At 43.8% G+C, this 26,320-nt stretch overlaps 1 protein-coding gene across 2 annotated transcripts in view; it reads right to left on the minus strand.

Moving 5' to 3' along the window:
* Window positions 1-372: 372 nt before the first annotated feature.
* PTPRB (protein tyrosine phosphatase receptor type B) overlaps window positions 373-26,320 on the minus strand; it is a 115,740-nt gene continuing 89,792 nt past the window's right edge. For both annotated transcript variants that reach the window (XM_059186319.1, XM_059186320.1), the window contains 13 exons: window positions 21,681-21,787; window positions 18,586-18,685; window positions 17,713-17,796; window positions 17,592-17,609; window positions 17,397-17,478; window positions 16,700-16,790; window positions 15,949-16,025; window positions 14,143-14,277; window positions 13,017-13,139; window positions 12,661-12,824; window positions 10,862-10,997; window positions 4,344-4,464; window positions 373-2,063 (listed from right to left, as the gene is read on the minus strand). In XM_059186319.1, coding sequence (XP_059042302.1) covers window positions 2,041-2,063; window positions 4,344-4,464; window positions 10,862-10,997; window positions 12,661-12,824; window positions 13,017-13,139; window positions 14,143-14,277; window positions 15,949-16,025; window positions 16,700-16,790; window positions 17,397-17,478; window positions 17,592-17,609; window positions 17,713-17,796; window positions 18,586-18,685; window positions 21,681-21,787 — 1,261 coding nt within the window. In that variant the 3' untranslated portion in view covers window positions 373-2,040. The remainder of the gene's footprint in view (window positions 2,064-4,343; window positions 4,465-10,861; window positions 10,998-12,660; window positions 12,825-13,016; window positions 13,140-14,142; window positions 14,278-15,948; window positions 16,026-16,699; window positions 16,791-17,396; window positions 17,479-17,591; window positions 17,610-17,712; window positions 17,797-18,585; window positions 18,686-21,680; window positions 21,788-26,320) is intronic.

Consider the following 26,320-nt stretch of genomic DNA (forward strand, 5'->3'; position numbering starts at 1 on the left):
CCGGTGATGGTTATTAAGGAGGGCACAGATTGCATGGAGCACTGGGCGTTATACGCAAACAATGAATCATGGAACACTACATCAAAAACTAATGATGTACTATATGGTGACTAACATAATAAAATTAAAAAAATAAAAATAAAATAAAAATCTGTTGTATTTTTCTTGCTTTTCTTTTTCAACGTAGGGGAAGTTATTCCTAATGGATGCCACATCTCATTAATCTCTGACCTCTGTTTTCTTCCTGGTGGTACATCTGTTACCGTTACATATGTATTGTTCTTTTTCATTTCTAGAAGATCCACCTGGCTCCCTGAAACAGAAGCAGAGCCTACCACCACCATTTCACAAGGGCATTGAGCACAATGAGACTGCGAAAACTTGGAATTCTTTTATTACTCTTCACATTTATTCTTAGAAAGTTTTCCCGTGTTTTTATAAACTTCAAGTAGCCCTGGAAATTTTTCTGGTGTGTGTGGAAATTTACATAACCATTTAGATAACTATTTTAGATATATTTAATGATTTTCATTTATCTCCATTATATTACTTATGAGACTTTATGGTATGTAGCAAAAATACATACTTTGAAAAGAAATGTGTACTCTCTGCAGTTGAAACGGTAAGGTCAATGACTTTCATCTCTAATTCTTAGGTTTATTTGTGGAGAGATTGGTAAGTGAGAAAAAGGTGAACATCCTGCCTCATTTCTCAAGTAGCCGCGAAGATTTCTTACAGATACCTTTCAAATTGTCCTCACAACTGGAGCTTGAGGAGGGCAAAGCCCACTTTCTAACCCACTGAAATTTGTTATAGTCAAAATAGGTACAAATACTGAAGACAAACTTGGTGGCTTTTATGGTAAAGGCACCTTCAGATGACGGCTGATATTTTGATTTACTAAGAAAGTCTTTTTGGGATTTCTATATTAAGTATGAATGAAGATTTTTTTGGAGGTGGTTGTTGTTTGCTTGCTTAATGAGCTATATCCGATGTTTGTGGACACTTCTAAAAAGAAGTTAATACCAACTCCTTTGATCAGAAATATAATCTGCCACAACAATCTTCTTTTACTGGGAAAAACCAAGTACGAGTGACATCATTTTGACTTTTCCTGGAATGCAACCCACTAGAAAGGAGGCAAAGGTGAGGGTGTGTACGTCAACCAACACACTCCTTATGGTATGGGTATGCATGTTCCCACACTACGAGTGCAGTGATATAATCTCAAGTCCCTGGATGGCACTTTGCACGTTGATCTTGTTTCCAGTCAGGGGTACAGGGGGCATTCTTCTTGATATAAGCAATTCATCACTTCTGACTGGATTGTTCCCTATCAGACTCCTAAACCCTGAAGCCTGGACTTCTCTGCAAGTTACATGGTCCCTAAACTGACCAGCTGGGCCTGAACCTCTGGCAGGACAAAGGGAAGAGATGAAGTAGTTTAGGAATAACCACCTACTTCAGCTTTGGGGCCACCTAACCCCCTTCCCCAAATCTTTTCTTGACAATTAGATTTGTCCAAATAGCATTTGGATCATGTTTGGATCCCTAGGTTTCTAGAAGAGCAATGCAGGAAGGCCAGCTGTATTACATGCTTTCTCCAGCCCTGCCTTTATCCTGACTGGTGAATATCAAAACAGCTCAAAACCACGGCCCATGGGATTGCCTCTGTAACCCCTTCTATATATATTTTACCAGTAGTCCTGTTATACAGGTTGAATTAGTTTATGTAGAACAATCCATGAACACTTTAGTGTGGAAAAATAGTAATATATAAAGCTTAATATTAAACATTATGAAAAATACATATTTACAGAATAAACTACAAAATACACCTATGTACAATAATATCTGTTACCTTTAAATTACATAAATTCTTTAAAATTCTTCAGATTAATAAATTATACATAGTATCAACAGAAATAGCTGGCACCTCTGTAGGGCATGAAGCATATTTTTTGTTTTGTTTTGTTTTGTTTTGCTTTTTAAATCACGCAGTGAATAGTTTTTATCCGAGAGAGATCTTCAGACTCATTCTCAATGCCTTGAATAGCCTGGGTCTGAAAGGAAGGACACTGTGGTTAGAGATGGAGCTGGGTGTGTCACAGCTGTTTGTTCCATTTACGAAGATTACAAATGGATAAGACTAGCAGAAATGACTAACGTTCAATATGGTTTAGGGTGAGACCACTGCTGTGGGGTCCATGTTGTTCCATTCAGAACCACAGATTCCTAGAATTGGAAGGAACTAGTAATTCTAGTTCATCTTCTCTGATTATAGAGATGAGCCCATGGGCCCAGAGAGGCAGAATAACTCACTTAGAGTTATACAGCTTGGTAATGCTAGTTAGTTTTAGAGCTAGGACCTGAATCCTAACTTTTAGATACCTGAAGCTAATCATACCATAGCTGGCTCTTTTGGGAGCATACAAGATGACTCTAAAAAAAAAAAAATAATAATAATACTCTCACACAAGTCATAACAAGACAAAGATGCCTCCCAGATCCCCCAGAGCTTCCTCCATCCTGGAGCTTCTTAAAGAAAGTGACACGCAAAAACCTTAATTTACTCTACAGATACATTAGGGGGTAATTATTTACCCCTAATTAATTAGTTCTCTATACAAGAGAACTATCGTTTGACAAAGACTCCTTTAAATGGAAGCTCTCTCATGTATACGTGCTTCACAGATTATTAACTATGTAACATACTGACTCAGTGGTTAGGTACAGAGGGTGCAGAGAAACTAAAGAAAATCGAGGATCAGTTAGAATTGGAGATTAGAAAAAAAAAAAAAGGGAGATAATATAATTGAAATAATGTTTCAAGAATTATCTGATTTTTAGATGGACATGGGTCCACGTGGCAAGGAACTGAGACCTAAACCAAGAGCCGTGTGGGTGTGCCTTCTTGAAGTGGACCTCCCAGCCCAGTCCAGCCTTCAGATGACTGCAGCCCTGGCCAGCAACTTGACTACAGCATCATGAGTGACCCTGGCCGACACCACCCAGCTAAGCTCCTGCCAAATACCTGATCTACAGAAACTGTGAGATAATAAATGCTGAGCTAAACTGCTAAGTTGTAGGGTAATTTGTTGGGTGGTAATAGATAACTAACACAAGGGAACTTCAAATTTGCAGTTAGCCTTTGTGATAAATTACTTCTAAATGATGGTTTAGCGTGGGAAAAGGCATGAAAACCTTCACTTGTCAAGTAATTATTGTCTGATCAAAGTAGTGCCTTTGAAAGTTTATACATTCGTTTCACTGAATTTTTTGTTTAAAAAATGGTACATGCTTGTTCTAGAAAATGTAGTACATAAGACAGAAGAAAAATCATGTATTATTTTATTTCTCTGAGAACTTTTTTTACTATTGTGGTTTATTTCTCTCTGGTCTTTCCCTCCACCTCCATGTGTTGTTTCTGTTTGTTTTACATTCTTTGTTGTTGTTGTTGTTGTTAGAGAGAGAGATGGGGGAGGGGCAGAGACAGAGAGCGAGCATTTTTTTTTCAAGATTTATTTATTTATTTTAGAGAGAGAGAAAGAATACAGGCAGGAGGAGGAGAGGGAAAAGGAGAGGGAGAGAGAACCTCAAGCAGACTCTGCACTGAGCATAGAGCCCGAGGCAGGGCTAGATCTCCATGCCCTGGGGATCATGACTTGAACCAAAACCAAGAGTTGGTCACTTAACTGACTGAGCCACCCATGTGCCCCTGCTTCTTTTTTTTTTTAACTCAACATATTTCTAAGAATATCCATGTTATGCTGAAAATAAATAAATTAATTAAAAAAAGAATATCCATGTTATAATATCATCAAAAATATCACTTTTAACGACTGCATTGTATTAAATGAATGCACCGTGATATACTTAGCCCTCCACTGTTAAACATTTGGGTTTTTTTCACTTCAACTTTTAGCTATAAAAATTGTCATGAATAAAGCTTTTTCAGCACTTGGGTGACAAGACAAGAACATAATGAGGAATTCAATGCATATGGCCAAATTCTCAAAGGGATTTTACAATCTGAATCCCCAGTTGTGAATTCAAAGCATCTTCCCCAGCAAACAGCCATGCTGCTTAGAAAAGACATGTGAAGCAGAATCCTGAAGAGGGGGCACCCCCAGCCAGATAGGAAGAGCCTCCACGTGCAGTCAGTACTCGGTGGTGAGGCTCCCTCCCCATTCTGCCTCTCCTCTGCATCGCCACTCTCTAAGGGCCTTTGGGTGGAAGAAGGAAGGGCTGGCGCATTTTGGAAGAACTTTAGGTTATCAGTGGTTTCTAGATGCATCATATCTTGATACATGAACTTGTAAGTCAGTGGACTAAGCTCCTACCTCTGTGATACTCTGGATTCACATTTTCGTAGATTGGAAACAGGGGGTTTTCTTGTTCACTCCGTAGCTTCCTTGCTCTGAGGACATCTCTTACGCACTGATGTAGGTATACATACTGACACTATGAAAAAGCACAAAACATGTCAGAGGAAGGCAAATTCTTCAGCACAAGAAAGATGGGAGACTCTCACAAAGCATCAAGAGTGGTGGGATTCTATATAGTTAGCAAATCTCTTGATCATTTCATGAACAGTTTCTAGTACATAGAAGAGTGCTTTCTGTTAGCACTAAGAGGAGAATAATAGTAATGAGGAGAGAGGTGGTGTTTATTTATTCTTTTTTATGGGCATGCATATTTATAGAGTATATTTCAGGAGTGCCTAGAGTTATATGTGGCACATAGTCATTCTTCCACAAATATTTATTAAATAGATGACTGAATGCCAAACTCCGTACTATGCCTTTGACATAAATTATCTCATTTGATTATTTTGACAATCTCATAAAGTAGATATAACCATCCATAGAAACGAAGACTCAGAGAAGTTAAGTAACTTCTTACATAGCCAAGAAATGGGACCCTAGCATTTGATCCTAGGGTGCATATTCATGTTCTTTTCACTATACCAGATTTCTTAGATGAATCCTAATTTCATTGCATTATTGAATGAGAAAATCATTTTGCTGCATACGCTGCTGCTTTGTTCCCTTTCTTTTGGGGGGATGGTGAGAAAAAGAAGGTGTATACAATAGACCCAGCTGGACTGTCAGTTCTTTGAGGGCAAGGTCAGCGTCTCTCTCTTTTGGTTCTCTCAGCATCTGAGACTGGCACAAGGAAGAATCTTGAAGAGGTTGGCTGAGGACAAAGGACTACAGAGGGTTATGCAGCGAGAACAGACTCACCTCTGTCAACTATGTGGGAACTAACTACTTTTGAGACAGAAACAAAGATAGAAGAGTCAATGTTTTGGTGACCATTAAGACACACAAAAACCTTCACTGGACAATAGAGGTTTAGACAAAAGCTTCCTTCCTTGCTACCAACAGAGCTGTCTAGTAAGGGAAAGAACGTCCATGTGACCTCACTGCTTGGCCTCCCTTAGTGACATAGTAACTGCTCAGAGTCCAGGGAAAGAAGAGGCTGGGAGAAAACACAACAGCATGCAAGAGACAGTGGGCTCTTCGTCTGCCTCCAGCTGGCCTAAACTGAATCACAGGGCTTCTCGGGAAAGATCTAGAAAAAAATCTGAGGTCTCTTCTAGAGCTAAAATCCTTTGGCCACAAAAGGGTATGAGACTCTGTGTTGCTGTCAATTATCGAAAATCATCCCTGGACCCTGTGTTCAAGGTGATCAATGTGTTACCTTAAAGTATCTTAAAGGTTTGAGATAGAAAGTGATACTATAAGATCTCCCCTCACCAATGAACTTTAGAAGTGGTCCGGTATTTATTTTCATGGGTTGACACTAGGAATTGCCCCTGATGGGAAGGTAGTCTGGTCATCTACCAAATGGACTTCATAATGTAGGACCGGTATACTCATTAGATTAGGATATTTCTAAGAAATCAATCAATCAATCATAAGTGAGGCCTGCTTCAATATTAACTATTCTGTGCATTTCTGAGTGTAATGTGTGTTTTATGCCACCTTGATCTTGAAAATTTGAGGAGGTTAGTGTCCTGAAAATGATTGTTAGTATAGACAGTTTCTTTTTGCCATCTTGAAAACAATCTACCAAATTATAGACAGACATTTCCTGGTTCCTTCCATCCCAAGCATGATTCACATTTGCAATTGTACTGGGACATTAAATTACTCTGGGACTTTAAAGTTCAACAGGGAATGAATTCTATTACATCTACACTATGCCTCATTAATAAATTCTTCAACAATGATGCACTATGGGCTTTGAAGCCAGTTAATATTCATTAATTCCAGCAGCCTTAAATATAAATCCTTCTTCTCCCAATAGACTGTCCTTTTAAAAATAATTACTATTAAAACTTTCAGACTGTTAATGTACTTCCCACTTTATTCTTAATGAAAAAGAGTCTTATATATGAACCTTCAGTTATTAAAGATAATTTTTTGCTCTGTCTAGCTGACTTGTGAAGCCTCAATTCCATTCGATTTCACCAACTCTTGTAGTACTAGTATTTATAAAATTATACTTCTAGCTTTTCATGGTCCCTGAGTTCCTAGTTTAGCAGAGGAGCAGATATGTGAACAAATATCTACAAGGTGATAACTGTAAGACAGAATTGTGTATAAAGCTTCACACATAAGAAGAAATCATCAGCTTCATTTTTGGGGGAGAGAAGTATCAAACTAGGGAGAAAGGTAAAAATTTGAGTCCAGAAGTGGGACATTCCAAGTGATGTAACTAACATGAATGTGCACATCTATTCTGGAAACTGCAAGCAGTCCAGTATAGCTAAAATGTAAGATGCACGGGCCACGGGAAACCCCAAGGACAATCTCCCAAACGGGCACCAAGAAGCTTATTCCTACCACATCCCACTGTTTTCCTCCTGCGGAAAGCAGAGGAGATGAACAGACTGTGACTGTCAACTCTTATTCTTTAACATCTTACTGCTTCCTCTGAGTGTCTCCCTGGGAGTCAGACTGCAAATTTCCCCTAAGGCAGGCTAAAGGAAGGAGGGACACATTTCAAAAGCCCACGTGTGATGCCTCTTTGTTTAGAAATCCTTGTTCTTGGATATATTAAAATTTGTGAAGACCCTTTGTGTCCAAATAAGGTGGAATAAAATTAAAGTTGACTATCCCTATAGACTCAGAAATGTAATACACAGGTTGGTCTGAATCTCTTTTCTTCTTTGCTTCCTTTGGTTCAGGGGTAGATCATACCCTTATGCCCTCACTCCCAGCACCAAACAAGTCAGATCTGCGCTGGGGCCAGGGCTTCCAAGACCAGAAGAAGCCCACTGTGGGCAAGGAGTTAAAACAGGACAGATGATATCTGAATATTGTCTGGGATTTCATTTGATAGAGAAAAAAAAAAAAAAAAAGAAGAGACCAAACATCTCTTCGCGTAATATTTATTTCATGATGATCAAAAGAATCAAAATTGATTTTGACCTCCCCCCCCCTAAAACAATGGGCGGGGGATATTATGAAACTGGAGAAGTAAGTTGGGGGCCTGGTTATGAAGAGACCTGTTTACAACGAGGATGACAGTTTGAACTTCATTTTAATGCAATGGAGGGCTTGCCAAGGGTTTTATGCAAGGAGCTGACACAGCCAGCAAAAGCACTGTTGATGGCTGTGGTGACAGACTTGTTAGGATAGGGGCTAGGAGCAGGGGAGGTTAGCACAAAAGGCCCCAGTGAGAACTGACAAACAGCTGAGCGAGGCCAGTGGCAGTTGCGTGGGAGACTAGAAGGAAGAAAAAGACGGCGGGTACAACAGACAGTACTCTGTGACTGCTTGAATGTGGGAACCCTGGGAAGAGAAGTCAGAATCCTAGTTAGGGCAAACAGATGGAGGGCAAGGTGATGGCAACCCCATTATTGAAACTGGAAGGAGCAAGAGGGGGAGGGGGGCTTTCTTTGTTATTGTTTGTTTAAAGACCGATAATGAGATCAGTTTTGAGATTTTTTGAGTTTGAGACAACTATAAGGCTTCCAGGTGCAACTGTTCGGTAGGCAGGTACTTAGGTCATTGCTGGAAAAGGAGAATGAGATTTGGGAAACAGGAGCACGTATGTGGTTCTTCAAGCCATGAGACGTGAGAAAGAATGAAGGTCGAGGGAAGAAAGAGCAGCATCTTGAGCACAGAACCTTGGGGAACTCAAACATTAAAAGGGTAAGCTGAGGAACAACAGCATAGAATCCTCAGAGGTTAGGAGGAGAAGGAGAAGGGAATGGTGGAAAGAAGGAGATATATCCAAGAAGGAGGAAGAGCTATGGCACATTGTGATACCCCTGTGCCGGAAACCTGCCAGTGGTATTTATAATACGAGTGCCTGCTCTTTGCTTCAGGGCATCTCCGGAGTTCTGGGCAGATGTATGCAAATAACACATGACCCAAGATGCCCCCGACAATAATACACACACATACACACACACACACACACGCGCGTGCGCACACACGCGCACATTCCGCAAGACCACCTACAATGTGATAATCTACCCTTCCCCAAATTACAAATTAAATATGGTTTGAGTTTGTAAATATGACAATACATAATGAAACACTGATCTTGACTTTTTAGCAACATAATTGTAGGCTATTTGTTCATTCATTTAACAGGTGAAAAAAAAAAAAACTGCAAATGGAGAGAAGGAAAATAAATTCCTACCCTCTTGGAACTGGCAGTCTTGTGGAGAAAGATGAAGGATAACAATTATGATACCGTGAGATAACTCTGCATCCCCATATGAAATGGCAGAGCTAGACAGCTGTCCTCAGGGCAACAGCTGGGGAAGCTGTTTAAGGGAAAAGCTAACGAGAAATTTACAGTGGATGGTCATTGTCAATTTCATCAGCTAAAAGAGACACAGACAGGAAGTGCTCCCCTGACGTGATGCAACAGGAAATGCTCAGCACCGTAAAAAAACCTGAGTTTAAGGGAACCTCTAGATCTAATGACCTACTGACAAAAATCGCAGGGTATAGAGGAAGATATTAATGCCATGAAAAAGCAGTCAAATCCAGAATGTGGTAAAATCTATGGAACAAATGAGTTGGTGTCTTTAACAAAGAACTAGCTTGGAAAACAGAGGAGGGTGTCTATAGATTTCAAAGAAATTTAAAAGAGACTTCGACCAAATGCAGTGTGTGGGCTTTGTTTGGATTCTATGGAAATTAAAAAGTAATTTTGAAATAATTAGGGATATTTAAACTCTGCCTGAATGTGAGGTGATATTAAGGGATTATGGTTAAAACTGTTAGGTGTGATAATGGTATTCTGATCACAATCTTTAAAGAGTCCTTATCTGTAAAATTTCTGCATACACAGCATTGAAGGATTAAATGGTTTGATAAGGAGGATTTGTTTTAAAATTTTCCAATAAGGTCATGAGGTAGGGGAATAGTGTATATGGGATTTAGATTAAAAAAAAAAAAAAACACAGAATACTGATAGTTGTAGGAGCTGGTGTTTAGGTGTATGGAAATTCACTAAACCACTTTCCCTAGTTTTATGTATTAAAAAAATTCCATAGTAAAAATTGAAAAGTATAGTGTAGTCATGGTTATAAGAAAAGTACTCCCAACCCAGGACAATGGCGGTGACGGAGGGTTCCAGGTGTAGCCACTGCCTACAGGAAACCATGATGCCAGTATTTTTCCAAATGTATCAGAGAATGTGAGATCGGCAGGATATTAATATGTGCTGCACAAAGAAAAGAATTCAGTGGTCAAGGTCGTTTGGGGAATAGTGGGTTCAGCAAAGCTCATGGGGAGCCTTTGCTGCCAGATGTCCCTGTTTTGTGGAACACACCACCTCCCCAGTTTTCCTGCGTACTGCATCAGTAAGAGGATATGGGTTTTTCCGTAGGGTTTTTCACCTTTTTGATCATGGGAACTTTTTTTTTTTCCAATGCATAGAGGACTTTGCAGAGTTACTTGGCAAACACAGGGTAAGAGCACTTGAGTCTTGTAAGGCAACTATGTGGGGGAGCAACAGGCTTGGCCCTTGTGGAGGCACTGACCCGACCCTAAGGCTTTGGGGCTAAGGGCTTAGGATTCTCTCAAACAGATTCAAGCCCTAGCTTGGCCACTTCAGAGCTGTGCAAAGGTCTTTAGCCTCTATACCTCAGTTCTGTAGCCCAGAAATGGAAAATGCTACCTCTCTTCTTTGGTTTTTACGAATTTAATGAAATAACATGTTTAAAAAAGCCCTGCAAATGTCAAAGGACCAATGAAGCATTTATCCTTTGGAACCAGTGTGCACTTGCCTGGGGTCTCCAGAGATGGGTGAGCAGGTAGGTGCACTGTAGTGTGCTCACACATCAGCCTGTCTTATTTTTTTTTTTTTAAGATGTTATTTATTTATTTATTTGACAGAGAGAATGAGCAAGCACAAGCAGGCAGGGCAGCAGAGGGAGAGGGAGAAACAGGCTCCCCACTGAGCAGGGAGCCCAACATGGGGCTTGATTCCAGGACCCCAGGATCATGACCTGAGCCCAAGGCAGTTGCTTAACCAATTGAGCCACCCAGGTGCCCCAAACCAGCCTGTCTTAAAATGATCCTTAAGATGGACTGGACTGTCCCTTCCCCCATGTACCACACGTTGATTTAAAAATTATCCATCTTGTCTCCTACCCACCTAAAGAAGATGGGCAACCAGCTCAGTAGAGGGTAAGGGTACACCAGGGACCTCAAGGTCACTGAAATTTGTTTTAAAATAACAGGTCCTACAGAATGCCTATATTCAGTTCTCTTTCTCTTCCTAATAAGTCATAGTTCTTTACCCTTGTCAGAAGAAAGCTTGGGACATTTTGGGGGAGAGAGACAGGGAAGGTGGCTGGTGTCCTTCAGCCTTTAACTCTTACCTCAGTCTGGACCATGTGAACCCTGTGAAGTCTTAGGTCATTCACGGCTCCATAAATGTCCACGGAGTCTTTGGAGTCCAATTGCTGGAGGATTCGGTCCAATGCGATGAAGGTTCCAGTCCTACCCACACCAGCACTAGGAAAGAGAACAAAGGAAGACTGAGACTTTTCCATTAAACTGGCATTTCAGGACCGCATCCCAAGACTCCAGGATCGTCTTTCTTTTCCCTCCCAAGTTACTGGAGAATATAGGAATCCTTCTTTCTCTCAATGAGCTCTCTCGAAGAAAAGCCCCAGGTTTCACCTCTTTCTCCTTCCTTCCTCCACCTCCGCCACGCTACCAGGGATAAGTGCTGCTGTGCCTCTAGCGTATGTCATTTCCATGCATGTTGTATACTTTTCCTGGTTACATGTAAAGCCATAAACAATATACTCATTTTGCGGGGTTCAAAGATTGACTGAAATGGTCACATATTTTACATATCCTTTTGCTGACTTTCTTTTTTTACTGAGTGTAGTGTTTGAGCTTTATCCCTGTTGTTACAGGCAGATCCACTTTCTTTTAGCTTCTCTAGAGTTCACATGCCGCTGCCAATTCATCTCCGGCTGATCTAGTCTTTACTGATAACAAGGAGATGATTCTTAAAAAAGATTTACTTACTTGAGACAGAGAGAGAGGGAGAGAGCAAATCTCAAGCAGCCTCCAAGCTGAGCACGGAGACGATGCAGGGTTGGCTCTCATGCCCCAAGAACATGACCCCAGCGGAAACCAAGGGTCGACGCTTAGCAGATCAAGCCACCCAGGTGCCCCAATAATGAGATCATTTTTAGTTACTCTCTGAGAAAGACTGTGTTGCGCTGAGCCTCCTTGTGTACCAGTGTGGGGATTTCTCTAAGGTGGAGGTCTAGAAGCAGAACTGTTGGATCCTAGGGTGCAAACACCTTCAGCATCCACAGGGATGGCTGAATCGCCTCCCAAGGGGGACTGTATGGCCTGGGGATTTGTGATGCACAGACATACAAGGTAAAGGAGAACAGTTCTCCAGGGGTATGGGCAGAAACACCAGCCACTCCTCAGAAAGCCCTCTCACGTGCCTCGCATTCCCATTAAAAGCATCTGGGTTCCAGTGACACATAAAAGCCAGGCTCCTAGGGTGCTGGGCTGATTGGGAGAAAACGAGGGCATCTGACATTTCTCTTACCGGAGCAACTCCGTGCTCTTTATTTCCTAGTGCCATTCGGCTAGGGCTATCAAAGTGTTGCTGCAAACATTAATTAGCTAAATACCAGGCTCCCCGGAGGGGAAGAGAGAGGGATTGCTTGTTAGGCTGACTTTATGGACATGCAGTCTAAAGCAAAGAGAAGTCAAGAGAGAAGGGAAATTTAAGAGCAAAACTGGGGGCTACAAATGGCGAGTGCTACTGGACCAGAAAGGAAGGTCTGGAGCAGAGATCCGGAAGGATGCGTAGGGCTTATGTGGGCCGAAGAGAGAGCTTAGGCCACTCCAAGGAGTAAGAACCGCAAGAGGCGAGAACACGCAGGTTCTCAGAGAGCGCGAGCGCGGTTTCTGGGAATTTGCATGGGGAGTCATGCACGTAGGGACTTTGCATTTCGAACAGTAGCAAAAAGAGCAAGGGGGAGAGAAAGAGGGCTGGAGAGTGAGGGTGAGAGAGGCGTGGAAGGTGAAAAAAGCAAAGAAGAGAAGAGAGAAGAGGGCCTAATAGTATCTCCAGGCAGGCTGGGTGGCGCAGACACACCCTCCAGCGCCCTGCTGTCACCGGCTCCCCGTCGTCCAGTACCTGCAGTGCACCACGGTGGGCCCGGCGCCGGGGCTCCTGCTGATGTAGTCCCTGACGGTTCTCACAAACTGGATCAGGGACTGGGTGGTCTCTGGGACCCCGTGGTCCGGCCACACCGTGTAGTGAAAGTGGCGGATGAGTCTGTGCGCGTCGAGCTGTTCTTCCTGTAGGAGCAGAGACGAGGATCAGGGGAAGGAGTCGAGGCCAACCTTCCGGTCGGACCACGGGGACCAGGCAGCAGCTCCTGGGAGCTGAAACTACGGTGCAGGAGACAGCCAGGAGGGGGAGTCAGAGGTGTCCTGCTGCCCCCCACCCCCCAGCTGGGGCGTTTAGCGACCTCAAACAGACGAACATACGCTGCATATCCTAAATTCCCGGATGGTCCATTCAGGTAGCACCGACTCCGAGAGCATCTGCAGAATGAGGTCCCCGTAGTAGAGGGAATCCTGGTCTGCTGGCCAGTAGTGGTCACACTTCACCTACAGGGAGGCATAGGGAGAAAGACGTGAGTCCGGACACATGACTCCGCTATGAACCTGGACGTTTCCTCCTCGAAATGTCTTCCCGACCTGGAATCTGGGGTCACCGCTAGAGCATCGGCCCCGGGTCCGCCTCAGTGTGCTCAGGGTCCGTGCCCCAGCCAGCCGGCTGCTGCAAGGGAGAGCCGAGCCCCAATCGCTGGGTTCACCTCCCTCTCTGGGGCATGGAGTTCCAGCGCCTGAGCTTTTTGTTGATTCCTCAGCATCTCAGTCCCTCCTCTCCTAACCCGTATGTTCCAGTGGTTCTTTCTGAAGAGAGGCCTAGCTGGGCAGAGGAAGGCCAAGTCTTCCTGGCCCCTTTTGGACAGTGATATTAAATATAATTAAATATAAATATCATTGTCCTAACCTGGACCAAGGGCCACATGCCACGGGATCTCTGAAATGCCAGAACATTTAGCTGGGCTCCAACTTACATGTAGGAAGCCAGGAGAGAGAATTATGAACACAGATACTGGGCATTTTATATGTCATCACTTTTTTAATCCTCCAAATAACCAGACAAGGTATAGGTTTGTGAGTGCAGTATACAAGGTTTTCTTGATTTGTCCAGAGAACTATTTCACTTCAGGTCTGCAGACACAGCTGAGAGTCGGCTTCTTTCCTACAAGTAGGGGCAGGACCAGGGACTCTGGCAAGCCATACACCAAAGGATGGAACAGACAAGGGCCACTTAGTCTTCCCCAATCATGAGCACTTTTGATGATACCAGTCTGACTGAAACTTCAGACCCAGAAACACCTCTGACTGAAACTTCAGACCCCGAATCAGAAGTGGGCATCCCCCATGTAAGCCTCTCATAACTGAGTGGCTTAATTCACGAGCGACATTCCCACAGACCCTCCTTGGCCTCTGTGGGGTTTAGCTTCGGAGGGTGGGGTAGGATTCCATCCTGGTGGCGGCACTAGGAAAGCTTCAGAAGGCAGGAAGACAGTTTACTCACTCGGCCCTTCTCCACACACTGGGTCACCATGACAATGTTGTGAACATTCTGTTCCCATGCCATCTTCCAGAAGTCATCCTTGGTGCCAGGAAGAGGTCCCTGAGTAGCAATGTACTCTCTCCTGAAATTGTTGCCCTGTGATGAATTTACAAGATGGAGAGCCAGAAACAATGGGCCTCGTCAGAACTATAAACAGAGGGTTATCTCCGCAGATTAGATGATATATAGGTCTTTGCCAGATCTGCGACTGGAGAAAAAGATACTAACCCAAGTGTCAAGGCTTGGGAGCGGGAAGGACAAAGACCGGAACACTGCACTATTGTTAAGAACCAACTTCCCACTTATTAGGCTGGGTCCATTCTAAACGGCAATAGGGGACTCGGCAATAATCTAGAGAATGCTTCACTCTTGCTGAGTGTGTGTGTGTGTGTGTGTGTGTGTGTCTGTGTAGATTCTGAGGGACTGACTTCCTCAGGCTCTTCCCCTATTCAATGCAGAAGGGTTTTCGTCATTTTGGAAATGGACATTAGAGTGAAATGGTAAGAGACGTGGTGCAAAGGAAACTTCAGGGAAGGGAAACCATGGGTTATCGAGCATCTACCCATAACATGCCGTGGGGCAGGACTTTCACAGATCTTACTTAATCTGAACCACAACTCTAGGAGTAGGCTATTTTCGCCCACTTATTCTGCACCCCGGCAAGACAGAATGACTCGCAGCTCTGAGCTGAAGTTTCTTCTCTCCTTGTCTCTCCTCAGGGCCCCTGCCTTGTGTCACCTCTGCCACCCCCACGCCCGCCCACCCAAACCTTGCATCTCATCTGGCCAGGCCGTCTTTATCCTCCACATCTTAGCACATTGCCTGCTCTGCTGAGCCTTCCTTTATTCTCTGCCCTGCTGGACGCTGGGGGGGGGGGGGTCTCCTCCCAGAAACTCCCCTAGCAGCCCTACCCTCTTGCTTCTTGGAGGGAGGTCCTCAGACCAGCAGCACCGCAGTGACCTGGGAGCTTGTGAGAAAGGCAGAATCCCGGTCCTCCCCAGCCCCGCTGAATCAGAATCTGCATTTGAACAAGACCCCACGTGGTGCAGATGTGTGTTAGTGCTGGAGAAGACATCTCTCCAGCCTGTTTCCCCGTGGGGTCACCTCGTCCTTTCCTGATGCCCCGCCCCTGCGGAGGCATCTCTGACGGTTTAGTTATTACTTAACTAGATAGTGTTTACTGAGTGAATGAATGACTCTTTGAGGTAAGTATCATCCCCATTTTTTGGATAAGAAAATAGAGGCCCCAGGAGGTGACAAAACTTGCCCAAGGTCACAGAGTCAGCAAGGGACAGGGAGGGCATTCAAAGCTGGAGCTCTCTGGCCTTAAAGCCTTCTCCACTAGAGCATGCTGTAGGAAGCTTGGCAGGATCTAGCCCAGAATCTGAGCCCAAAGGTTTGACACCGCCTTTGAGTTGTGTCTTTGGTTTTCAAAATTCCAAATAACATCGAATCAGTTCCGCTTGCTAGGCAGCATGAGCAACGGAGTTTCCTTAGGGAGCTCTAATCTTAGCTATGGGCTGCAAAGAGAAAAAACCACCTTTCACTGTGCCGCCTGGGCTCAATCCTGTCTCACTACAGCCATTGTGAAAATGGGCCCTGGCGGGGATGGAATTGCACATCCTGGGTTTTATGGCAATCAGACATGGTTTTCTAAATCAGTATGCTTCCAGACCTGAAACAGTGGGAGCACGTGGGAGGAAAGGTGTCTTTACGCTCGCCACCCGTCAAAGCTTTACCCCAGGCTGTGGGTAATGGTTCACTTACAGGGATGTAGCTGGCGTTGATGTAGTCTGAGCATGGGTCATCATCGACATTGGACAGCTTCACTCGAGAGGCATCATCTGGAAGGAAGTTGATTGAGAGATATTTGTCACTGGGCCCTGGGAGGATTTTCCTATTGTGGATGGAATGCTTGGTATTTGACGTCCATTAGCGCTGACCCCCAAAACGCCCCATAGGGAGGTAGTCTCCTCTCCATTTTGCAGATGAGGTTCGGATAGGATAAAGGGCTTGCCCAGGTCACACTGGGCGAACAAAGAAGCCAAATGCTCTTTGAGGCCCCCTCCATGCTTTCCTTCATAGTGCTATACCATTTGCCCAATGGAGTGGCCAGCTCCCTTTTGTAGCCTGAAAGAACAATCCAGAACAACTTTCTTCCACTGCTTCGCTGATCAGGTCAGGAGAGTAAGAATATACAATAATCCCTAACTGGGGACTTTATAAAGAAACGCACACTGGCCTTGGCTATTAACGCTGTGACAGCCCCTAAGCCTCTGAGAAGAAGTTAGACCACATGATGAACTGTCAACAGCAGGAGAGGCGTCTCCTAACCAGAATTCAAGCTCGTTGTTACCCCACAGGAGGGAAGAGCCATAACATTCCTTTTAAAAGGCATTCAGAGCCTCAGCTCTTCCATGTCCAGCTATATCACCTTTCTTTAGCCCCATTTTATTTCTGGGAAAGAGAAGAAATGGCTGGAGGAAGACAGTATTACAAATTTCAACACAAAACTCACAGGGCAATATATTGTTGTATCGATTTTTCCCTCTGTTCTCCGGCAAGAGTGCAATGTCACATGGTTGGTTTCGACCCACGTCCTTCAAGTCCTGTTAGGTCCAAAAGAAGTTTGCAAATGGAGAATATGAAATCAAATAAGGCAATCATACAGTCCTTGAGATACATAACAATCTAAGAATATGTCACAGTAGCGACTGTTCACGGAATGCTTCATATTGGACGTGCATTTGCTCTGATCCCCCCAACAGCCTCAGAGGAGGTATCCTCCCCTTCATTTTACAGATGAGGCTCAGACCAGATAACTCATTGCCCCAGGTCACACAGGTAGCAGAGCTGGGATTCCAATCCAAAGCATGGACACTTGTCACCAAACCACCTTGTCTCCCAGTCAAGCCAAATGTCAGGTTAAATAACTGACAGAATTAGGTTTACATTCAAGGTTTTTTCATTCTTTCTTAACATCTCATCCAAGTAGTACTTTCCTGGCTTTGCTATTCTGGAGAGCAGACTGGCCTCTGAGACGAGGTGGCATATCCCATAGGGAACGGATTCAGACATAAAAGAGCGCTCAGCTGAGGTCCTACACGTCATCTGAACTCCTCAGCCCGATCAGCCTGTGCCTCCACAGGAGAGGTTGGGAGGGAAGTTCTGCTAGAGACTAGAACAGCTAAGGCATCCCTGAGTCTGAGTCGTACCTCGTACTCCTTGGACAGAAGGTAGTTGGAATCAGCCTGCAGCTTCATGAAGTGCCCTTCAAACTGATTTACTTTTATTGGGCTATAGTTAAAAATATAATAGAAAAAAAATTACTGATGAAAAGGGGCACTGCCATACCCAGTCCAAGCTGTATTTCAAAAGCAGATAATACAGTAATGAGTTCTCGCTCTTACCAAGATGTTTTCCGGTTACTGTGAAGGACGCCAAAAGAAGAAAGATCTCGTTAGCAAATCTCACATAAGACAATCAGCTCATCTTTCAATACATTTATGTGAAGGAAAACGTGGTGCTCACCCTTTCTGGCCCAGGTTCAAGTGGACAGATAATGGTCGATCCCGGCGAATGCTCAGGCGGGCAGAGGGCCTTTCTCGACCATGGCTGCGACATAAGGGAGAGGATTTATATTCTGATTACGAAACCTGACTTAAACAAATTTTTCCATTTATGGCGAGGCTGTGCATGTCTGTGCAAATATGGATTTTTCAGTATTCATGTAGATTTACACTCAGCCAACGTCTCTTTGAGGGGAGGAAGAACATAAAGAAGAAATAGATCTTTCCCACTCAGAAACGGATCTCCGCAATAGCTGGAGATATGTCTTCTGGTTTTTGGCTACAGGTCATAATCACTTCCCACACTCTCAATAAAACTTTCCTTAAAAAAACCCCCGGTAAACCTTAGATGCAAGACATGACTGCAAGAGGGAGGACAATGTGCCAAATAAATTCCCTAAGAGGAGGGGGCGTGGCTTTGGGGGCCACATGCTATTTGGTTCTTTTTGGTCCCTTCTTAAATTAGCATGGCAAACATGACCATGAGATGGTGATGTCAGCCATACTTCTCAGCATTTTTCAGAAAAGCACTTGGGTGCACAATTCACAGACATCTCCGTCTTCTTGAGCAAAAGGAGTTATTTCACATTCAAATGAAGCTACAGATGGCCCCCCTCAGTCATTTGGGGAGGGCAAAATTCATCAATGGGGAATGGAGCGAGGCTGAAAAAAGCCAGTCGTGGTTGGAGGGTCTGACTTGTTTCTCTTGAAAAACAAAGGTGATTTAACCTAGAGAAATGAAATTGCCTTCCCTTCTTAATTTCCAGGCAAGGGCATTTTTCCATTGCATCTTCGAAGTTGGGAGCCCAATCGGTAAAGGAATCTTTGTACTTACCTGGCTTTCTGTCTGCAGATGAATAAGGCAACCACGGCCACCAGCATGCCAATTAAGAACAGACCCGCACTCACACCTTCAATAACTCCAAATAAAGGCTCTACAAGAAACCAGAAGGAAATAGCAAACCCAGGCAGGAAAAATCAGTGCTAAAGAACCAGAAAGAGAACTGTTGAAACCTTATCTCCCTAGGAGCGTTATTACAGAAAAATCTGAACGACACCCACGCTGAGGTCTTTACTATCTGCTGGTAGGAGCACGCAGCCAGGAAGAGGGGATGCTGTAACCACAGGTCCGTCCTCACACTTTTGAAGTTAATAGCGTTCTATCTATAAAGGGATTTTATGCTCACTGGGGCTTGTAGGTAAGGTTTAGGGTGCTTGAGACAAAGGCCAGCAGATCTCGCCACCAAAATCAAAATGGTATTTCATTTGAATGAAACACACATAATAGCATCAGGGACTTGGGCAAGTCCAATGAGTGACGGAGAGCTGTTTTAAGGAAATTTCATTTTATTATCTAGTATGACACTACCTCTTGGAGTTTGTAAATAAGTAAGAGTAGCTTATTTTTAAAACAGCTTTATTGAAATATAATTCACATACCGTTCAATTCACCCATTTAAATTGTATAATTTGGTGATTTTTGATACAGAGTTTTACAAACACAACCACATTCAATTTTGTAATATTTTCACCACCCCGCAAAAGAAACCCCGTACCTCTTAGCTGTCCTTCTCCATTCTTTCCCAGCCCCTGGCAACCATGAATCTACTTTGTCTTCATAGATTTGCCTATTCTGGACCTTTTGTATAAATTGAATCAGAAATACGTGGTCTTTTGTCTCTGGCTTCTTTCACTCAGTGTAATGTTTACAAAGTTTATCCATGTTGTAGCATGTCTCAGTATTTCAATTCCTTTTTATAGGCGAATAATAAATAGCTCCTTGTATGGAATAGATCACATACTGTTTGTCCATTCATCCACCGATGGACATTTGGGTTATCTCCATTTGGGGTTATTATGAACAATGCGGCTAAGAACGTCTGTGTGGAAGTTTCTGTGTGGGCACATGTTTTCACTTCTCTTAGGTATAAAATTAGGAGTGGAGTTGCTGATTTAAATAGATGGTAACTCTAGGTTTAACATTTTGAGGAACTGCAGAAATGTTTTCCCAAGCAACTAAACCATTTTACATTCTCACAAGCAATGTAGGAGGGTTCCAATGTCTCCATATCCTCGCTAACACTGGTTATTGTCTTTCGATCACAGCTATTCAAGGGGGTGTGAAGTGGTGTAGTACTGTGGGTTCCATCCTCATTTCATCTAATGACTAATGATGTTCAGCATCTTGTCATGTGCTTATTGGCCATGTGTGTATCTTCTCCAGTGAAATGTCTACTCACATCCTTTGTTACTTGACTTTGCATTATTGAGCTGTAAAGTAACAGTTCTTTACATATGGGGGACACACAACCCTTATCAGATATTAATTTGCAAGTAGTTCTCCCAAGGTCTCCTTTGAAGCACAAATTTTGACCAAGTCCCATTTATCTGGCTTTTCTCCCCTTCTGTTGCATGTGCTATTGCTGTCATATCAAGAAAATAATTTCCTAATCCAAGGTCACAGAGTTTCCCTCCTACGTTTTCTTTTAAAAGTTGTATTGTTTAGTTCTTACATTTAGGTCTATGGAGTAGCCCATTGTTGAACTTGCACTTTAAGCCCTTGGATTTGTTTATTCAGTGTTGCTTTTCAAGCCTCATTAAATCACCACGATCATTTTTCTTTTAACATGGTTAATATTATTTTTTGGGTATATGTTTACTACCTGCCTTTGCTGAACGGCACGCAATTTTTGTTGTTTTCAAAATAGGACAGAATTGTGTTTACAATGCCCCTGCTTAACATTAAATTATAAGCCAACACATCTAAATCCTCTTAACTGTGTTCTGATCCCTTTTTGGTTTGAAAAGTGGGAGATTATCCCTATATTTGGCATAAATAGATGGGAGTGTTTGTGAGGCTGAGTCATCTTTTGTCATGCAGCATGAGAGACTGTTTTAGCTATGAAGAAGAACTTCCTGAGACCAAGCATTGTAGAACCCTGCCTCTTGGGAAAGGCTGGGACCGATGCTGGTCAAGGAACAATGTGCTGACACATGACACTATTCTCAGTGTGAGGGGAGTATTCTGAGGCAAAGCTGTACAGAGGTTAAGAGTTCCAGCAGAAAATGCCAGAATTCAGCTCTACTCTCCTGGGCAAGTTACTTAAACCTCTTGGTGTCCCAGGTCTTCCCCTTTCAAACGGGGGATGGTGATAGTCTCTACCTCAGAAGGTTAGAGTGAAGATCGGATAAAGTATTTCATGTCTTCACTGGATAAACTATTTCATGTAGTAAATATTAGCTACTGCTATTCCTCAGGCTAGAGAAGTTTCTTTTGTAAATTTATTTATTTTAAGGCTTTTAAGTTAACATTTTTTTAATGGTGTAAAAGCTACGTGTAATATGCAAAAAAAAAAAAAAAAAGTATCACCTATAATCCCACTACTTGGAGACGATCATTGTTAATCCCTTTTTCCAGTAGGCTCTACACCCAGCGTGGGTTGAGCTCAGGACCCTGAGATCGAGAGTCCTATGTTCCATCGGCTGAGCCGGCCAGGCTCATTGTGAATACTCATTGTGAATACTTCGGTGTTTCTTCTTCTAGTCTTTTTTTCCCATGCATTTCTATGTTTGTGGATTCATACATTCCCACCTATGACTGAAAGCCTTTTGTATTTACATTTTGGCCTGTGCAAAGCTCCCAATTTGAATGTTTTTCACCCATTATTTTTAAAAACTTCATTTTTAATTAAAAAAAAATCTGATACTTCTATCTTCTTTTCAAGATTAATGGCCGCTTAGCCCATTCTCCTTTAGAAGTAGGAGCAATTTCTTGACTCCATGTCATCCATGATCCCACAAAGATTAAATTCCAAGTGAAAAATGCATGTTCCCCTTGCCATCAGCCACGTCACCAGATCTCCACTGGAGGCCCTTGTAAGTGACATGGCAGCTGGAGACTAGGCAGGTAGATGGGGAGGCTGGCCTTACCTGACTCAGTGGTGATAGGCAAAGAGAAAAATGTGTCGGAATAGAGCGGCTTTGTGAATTCCTTCAGGTCCTCATCAAACAGCTGCGTAAAAGCCCGAATGCTGATTCTGAAAGGAAAACCAATTTATTTAAGTGCAAGTGGCCGACCACAGTAAAGCTGACCAGAAGATGGGTTCCAGGAGCCATAGGGTGGGCACCTGGTCCATATGTGTGCTAGGTAGGACAAGAATTATGGAATCAGATCTATCCAGGTTCATTCATACATTTATTCATTTGTTCATCCAATGTTTACTGAGCGCCTACTATGTGCTGGTCCCTGTTCTAGGATCAGAGGATCCTGCAAGGGACACAGCAAAGTCCCTACCATCCCAGAGGCTACATTCTCTGGAATTAGAAGTCAGATAACATTTATGCAACTTTAATACGCCAGATGGTAATATGTAGCAGAAAAAGAAAAGAGCAGAGTAAGAGAAATGGATAGCAGTGGGCATGGGCGTGGGGAACTGCCCCATTCAGCATGGTCGGGGTGGGCTCCTAAATAAGAAATCAGAGGAAAGTGAGGGAGGCAGCCATGTCCATGTTCCAGCAGAGGGAACCACAATGGGCAAGTATTGGCAGGAAGGACTAGAGGGGGCCCATCCTGAAGAGGAGAAGGGAGGAATTCAGGATGGGCATAAAATTTGAGCTCAGGCCACTTGAGAGAATAATGGCATCACTGATGGAGATCGGGAGCTAACCGGGGGCAAAGGAAGAGCTCTGCTTGGCCTGTGCTGGGTTTAGAGTGACAGTGAGACGTTGATTTAGAACTTTCCAGCGGACATTTGGAGCTCTTCCAGTCACCTGGACAAGGAGAGCTGCTGAGGGGGCCATCCACATGTCCGTATGGAGATTAGCTGGCCCGAAATTTGAAATGCCAGCAAGATACAGCTGCAAAAAATAAATGTGTAACCTCAGCCTGGATGAAAAGTCTATTTTCCCTGTCTGAGAACCTTGATCTCATATTTGCTGGGTGAGTCAGGCCATACCAGGGGCCTGCCCTCGGTTTCTGGGGACATATCTTAGGAAGAGTTTGAGATCATTTGATCTCAAATTTGAAATCATTTTGATTTGAGATCATTAAACAGGATGACGACAGAAAAGATTTAGTGGAACATGAGGTCTGACTTCAGATTTAAGGAATTTCCATGCAGAAGAGGAAACAGACCTCATTATTTTTGTTCTTGAAGGTAGAGTGAAGCCCAATAGGCTGAAAGGTCACAGAGAAGTGTAGTTTGGGAACATAAAGTCATTGTAACATCTAGAGAATAAGCTGCGGCATTAGGTAGTGAGCTCCCAGTCACTGAGGGTATTTAAGCAGAGGCTGAGGGAGAAGCAGCTTTCACAGAAGCTGTAGGAGAGCATTCCTGCACTAAGTAAAAGACTGCCTCAGAGAAGAAAAAAAAAAAAAAAGACAGGCTCAGGCCAGCTCTTGAGTTCTTTCTCTTTTCAAACATAGGTTTGCTGAGACTATCAGACTTGATTTATATGGGGAAACTTCCCCAGTGTTAATTTAAATCCTAGGAAAGTGAACAGAAGTCACTTTTTCCTTTAAAAAAAAAAAATCTAGACTTGTTCAACCCAGAAGTTTCTGGGCATGACCCATAAGAATGCCAAAATTGTATCAGGCTGGGGCGAACCTTTCCTTCCAACTCATGCCCACGTCCAACTGCCGTCTTATGAAATGAGCAGGACGATATTGATCAGCCACATCTATAATTTCCATCTCTAAAAGCTACTTTCCAGTCAGAAGTTGTACTTCCAGGAATACCAGGCTGTTGGTGGAAGTATCGTGAGCTGTCCCTGAAGGGTAAGAAGCAGTCAGCTTATGTTCAGTGGGAAGGTGAGGAGTTGGTGTGGGCTGCTAATGCATTGTACTTTTGGAAACTGAAACGAGTCTCTTTGCTGGAAAGCGTTTCTTATATTGGTGTAATGATTTGTAAGTGTGGAAGGACTTTCACGAACATGGTCCCACTTGAGCATCTCCAACATCTCCCCTGTAACAAGGGAGCTTAGGATATAACTTCAGAGATTTGGGACCTGAAGCTTGGAGAGATTCCGTGTCTTGCTCAAGATCAGAGAAAAAGCTGGTGCAAGAAAACCAAACTCTGTATTTTCTGAATCTTTATCCAGATTTCTTTCTCTTATTTCCTCTCGGCTTAGTTTTAGTTTAACAGCTCTGACTTCTGTGGGAGGCATGGGAAAAAGGTCCCACGCTGGGAAGCAGAGGGTCTGAGGTCTAGCTAGCACTCTGTTCCTGAGTAGATGAATGGCCCCTAAAATTTTTTATGCCTCTGTTTCTTCATTTGTAAATTAAAAGCCTTGGATGGTAACAACCTTGCCATGTTCTGCTCTGAAATTCTAGGTGCAAAACCCAAACAAAACACCAAGTGGATCCAGATGAATAATGACCTTTAGGAACCCAGAAAGGAGATAACGACCAAGTAGAGAAGATAATGACTTAGTATCTCCAGAAAGGAGATCATGATCTAGCAGAGTTCCTTAAACATAATGGGATTAATAGGAACTCTGCTCTTAACCCCTTTCCAAAAAGGGACACCATCACCACTTCCCTATCTCAGCATGTAGCCCCCCTCCCGATCCTGTCCCAGATCTTCCAGATCCCCCTATCTTCCTGGGCTTGTCTTCCCTGCTACCCCCTTTCCTGCTCTCCCCACAATTTGAGACTAGACTACTTGCTCTTCTCTGAACAGTCTGTGTCTTCCTCCTCTGCACTTGGACTCCCATTCTTCCCTCCACCTGGAATCTCCTTTTGTCCCTCTCTCCATATTTTCAAATCCTTCCTTACTTTTTAGTGCTCAGCTAAAATGTTACCTCCTTCAAGAAGCCTTTTGAACCTTAATGGTATTTGTTTACCCTCGTGTCCTTCAACATTTCTGCCTATATTTTACAGATACCTTCTCAGTGTGTGTGTGTGTGTGTGTGTGTGTGTGTGTGTGTGTGTGATTACTTTAATAAACAGATGTATGACACTAATGATTTCAACTTTATATGGGTTCAGAATCAGAAACCTATAGCACAAAGTCAGAGATCATGTGGTTCAATTTCCTTCATTTGGGGAAAATGAGCTCAAGAGAAGCTGACTACCCACTCGGGGTCACATTGCTATTCTATCTAGAATAGAAACAAAACCAGATCAGCGCGTTCTTTGCTAACCTCTAAACTGCCTCCCACCCATTATGATCTGCCCTTTCTCTTCCCATATGGAATGACGTTAATTATGCACCCACATAATAGGAACCCAGTAACAAATGGGAAGACATTACATTCGTTGACATAATAAATTTGCAATGCAGCTAAACCCAGCATTTCCCATTTCTTTTCGATCCTATTCCCCTCCCCCACCCCCACCCCCACTTCCCCCCCCCCCCCGCTTCCCCCGCCCACCCTCCCCCACTCCCGCCCCATGTTCTCTCCTGTCTACCTATTCTCTTCAGAAAAAAAGATGCCTGACAGCATTGAGGGTCACTGTGGCAGTCACCATCTTGAGATAGGCAGAATTCTGGCTGCACTAAGCTAGGGGTCGGCAGCCCTACAGGAGACCGCTTAGCCTGTAGTTCCCTGGACTTTGAAAGGCTATCAAGCATTATTTGCCCGGCATGCTTTTCACGGGACTGAACCAAATGTGGAGAAATACCGGAAAGTTGTGTTCTAGAAAGCCAATGAGGATGGCATGAGTTGATAAAGGTGTAATAAGAATGTGTAACTGTTCATAGTGCGTCTTAGCTCGTTCCCTTATTTGTTCACAAACACTGAATGAGCATCTCTTGGGGGCCAGGTACTTGCCACATTGCTTTGTCTCCTCTAATAGACTGTGAGCTCTGGTAGTCTGGTGAAGAGTGCCGGTGACTAAACAAAGAGCTATACGATGCTGTTGAGTGGTGGACTGGAGGGATGGAGGGTCTGAGTGCTGCCGCGGAACAGGAGCGCGTGCCACCTGCTCAGTGCGGGCTGATGGGCTGATGGGTTGCTGGGGGGAGGGGGGGGTAAATGTGGGGCCTGATGAGGGCTGGGGGCGCTTCTGAACTGTAGGAGGGGACGCACCAGCCAGTCAAAGGAGTGGAGGGTGTACCAAACAGAGTGAAAAGAACATGTGGGGGCTCAGAGGTCTAAGAAAGGCCTGTCATATTTAAAGGAACTCCAAGTGAGGGCTAGCAAAAGGCAGGGTGTACTTTCGGCAGATGGCAGGAGGCAAAGCAGGAGCGGCAGGCCGGAGGCAGATGGGTGGTGGGGGGGGAGGGCGCTTTCTGTGCCCTGCTCTGGAATCTTCACTTACTCTTGGAAGTCAATGGGGACCACTGGAAGACTTGAATCTAGAAGACCCTGTGTTGTCTCACAGATGAGAGAAGAGAGGGCTTGGGGATTGGAATGCCATTTCCGAGGTCACACGGCTAAGTGGCAGCACCCGGGCTCCAAGGGAGATCACTCAGGCCTGGGCAGCTGTTAGGGATGGGAAGGAGTGTGCTGGGGAGAGAAGGGCGCAGGGCCACCTACAGCTTCTCATGGTCCTTCTCTTAAATGGAACAATGAGTCATCTTCTCTCCTTCATTTTCAGAGCAAACAAACAGAAATCAGCCTCCACT

This window comes from Mustela lutreola, chromosome 8 (genome assembly GCF_030435805.1).
Source record: "Mustela lutreola isolate mMusLut2 chromosome 8, mMusLut2.pri, whole genome shotgun sequence".
NCBI classification, from domain to species: Eukaryota; Metazoa; Chordata; class Mammalia; order Carnivora; family Mustelidae; genus Mustela; species Mustela lutreola.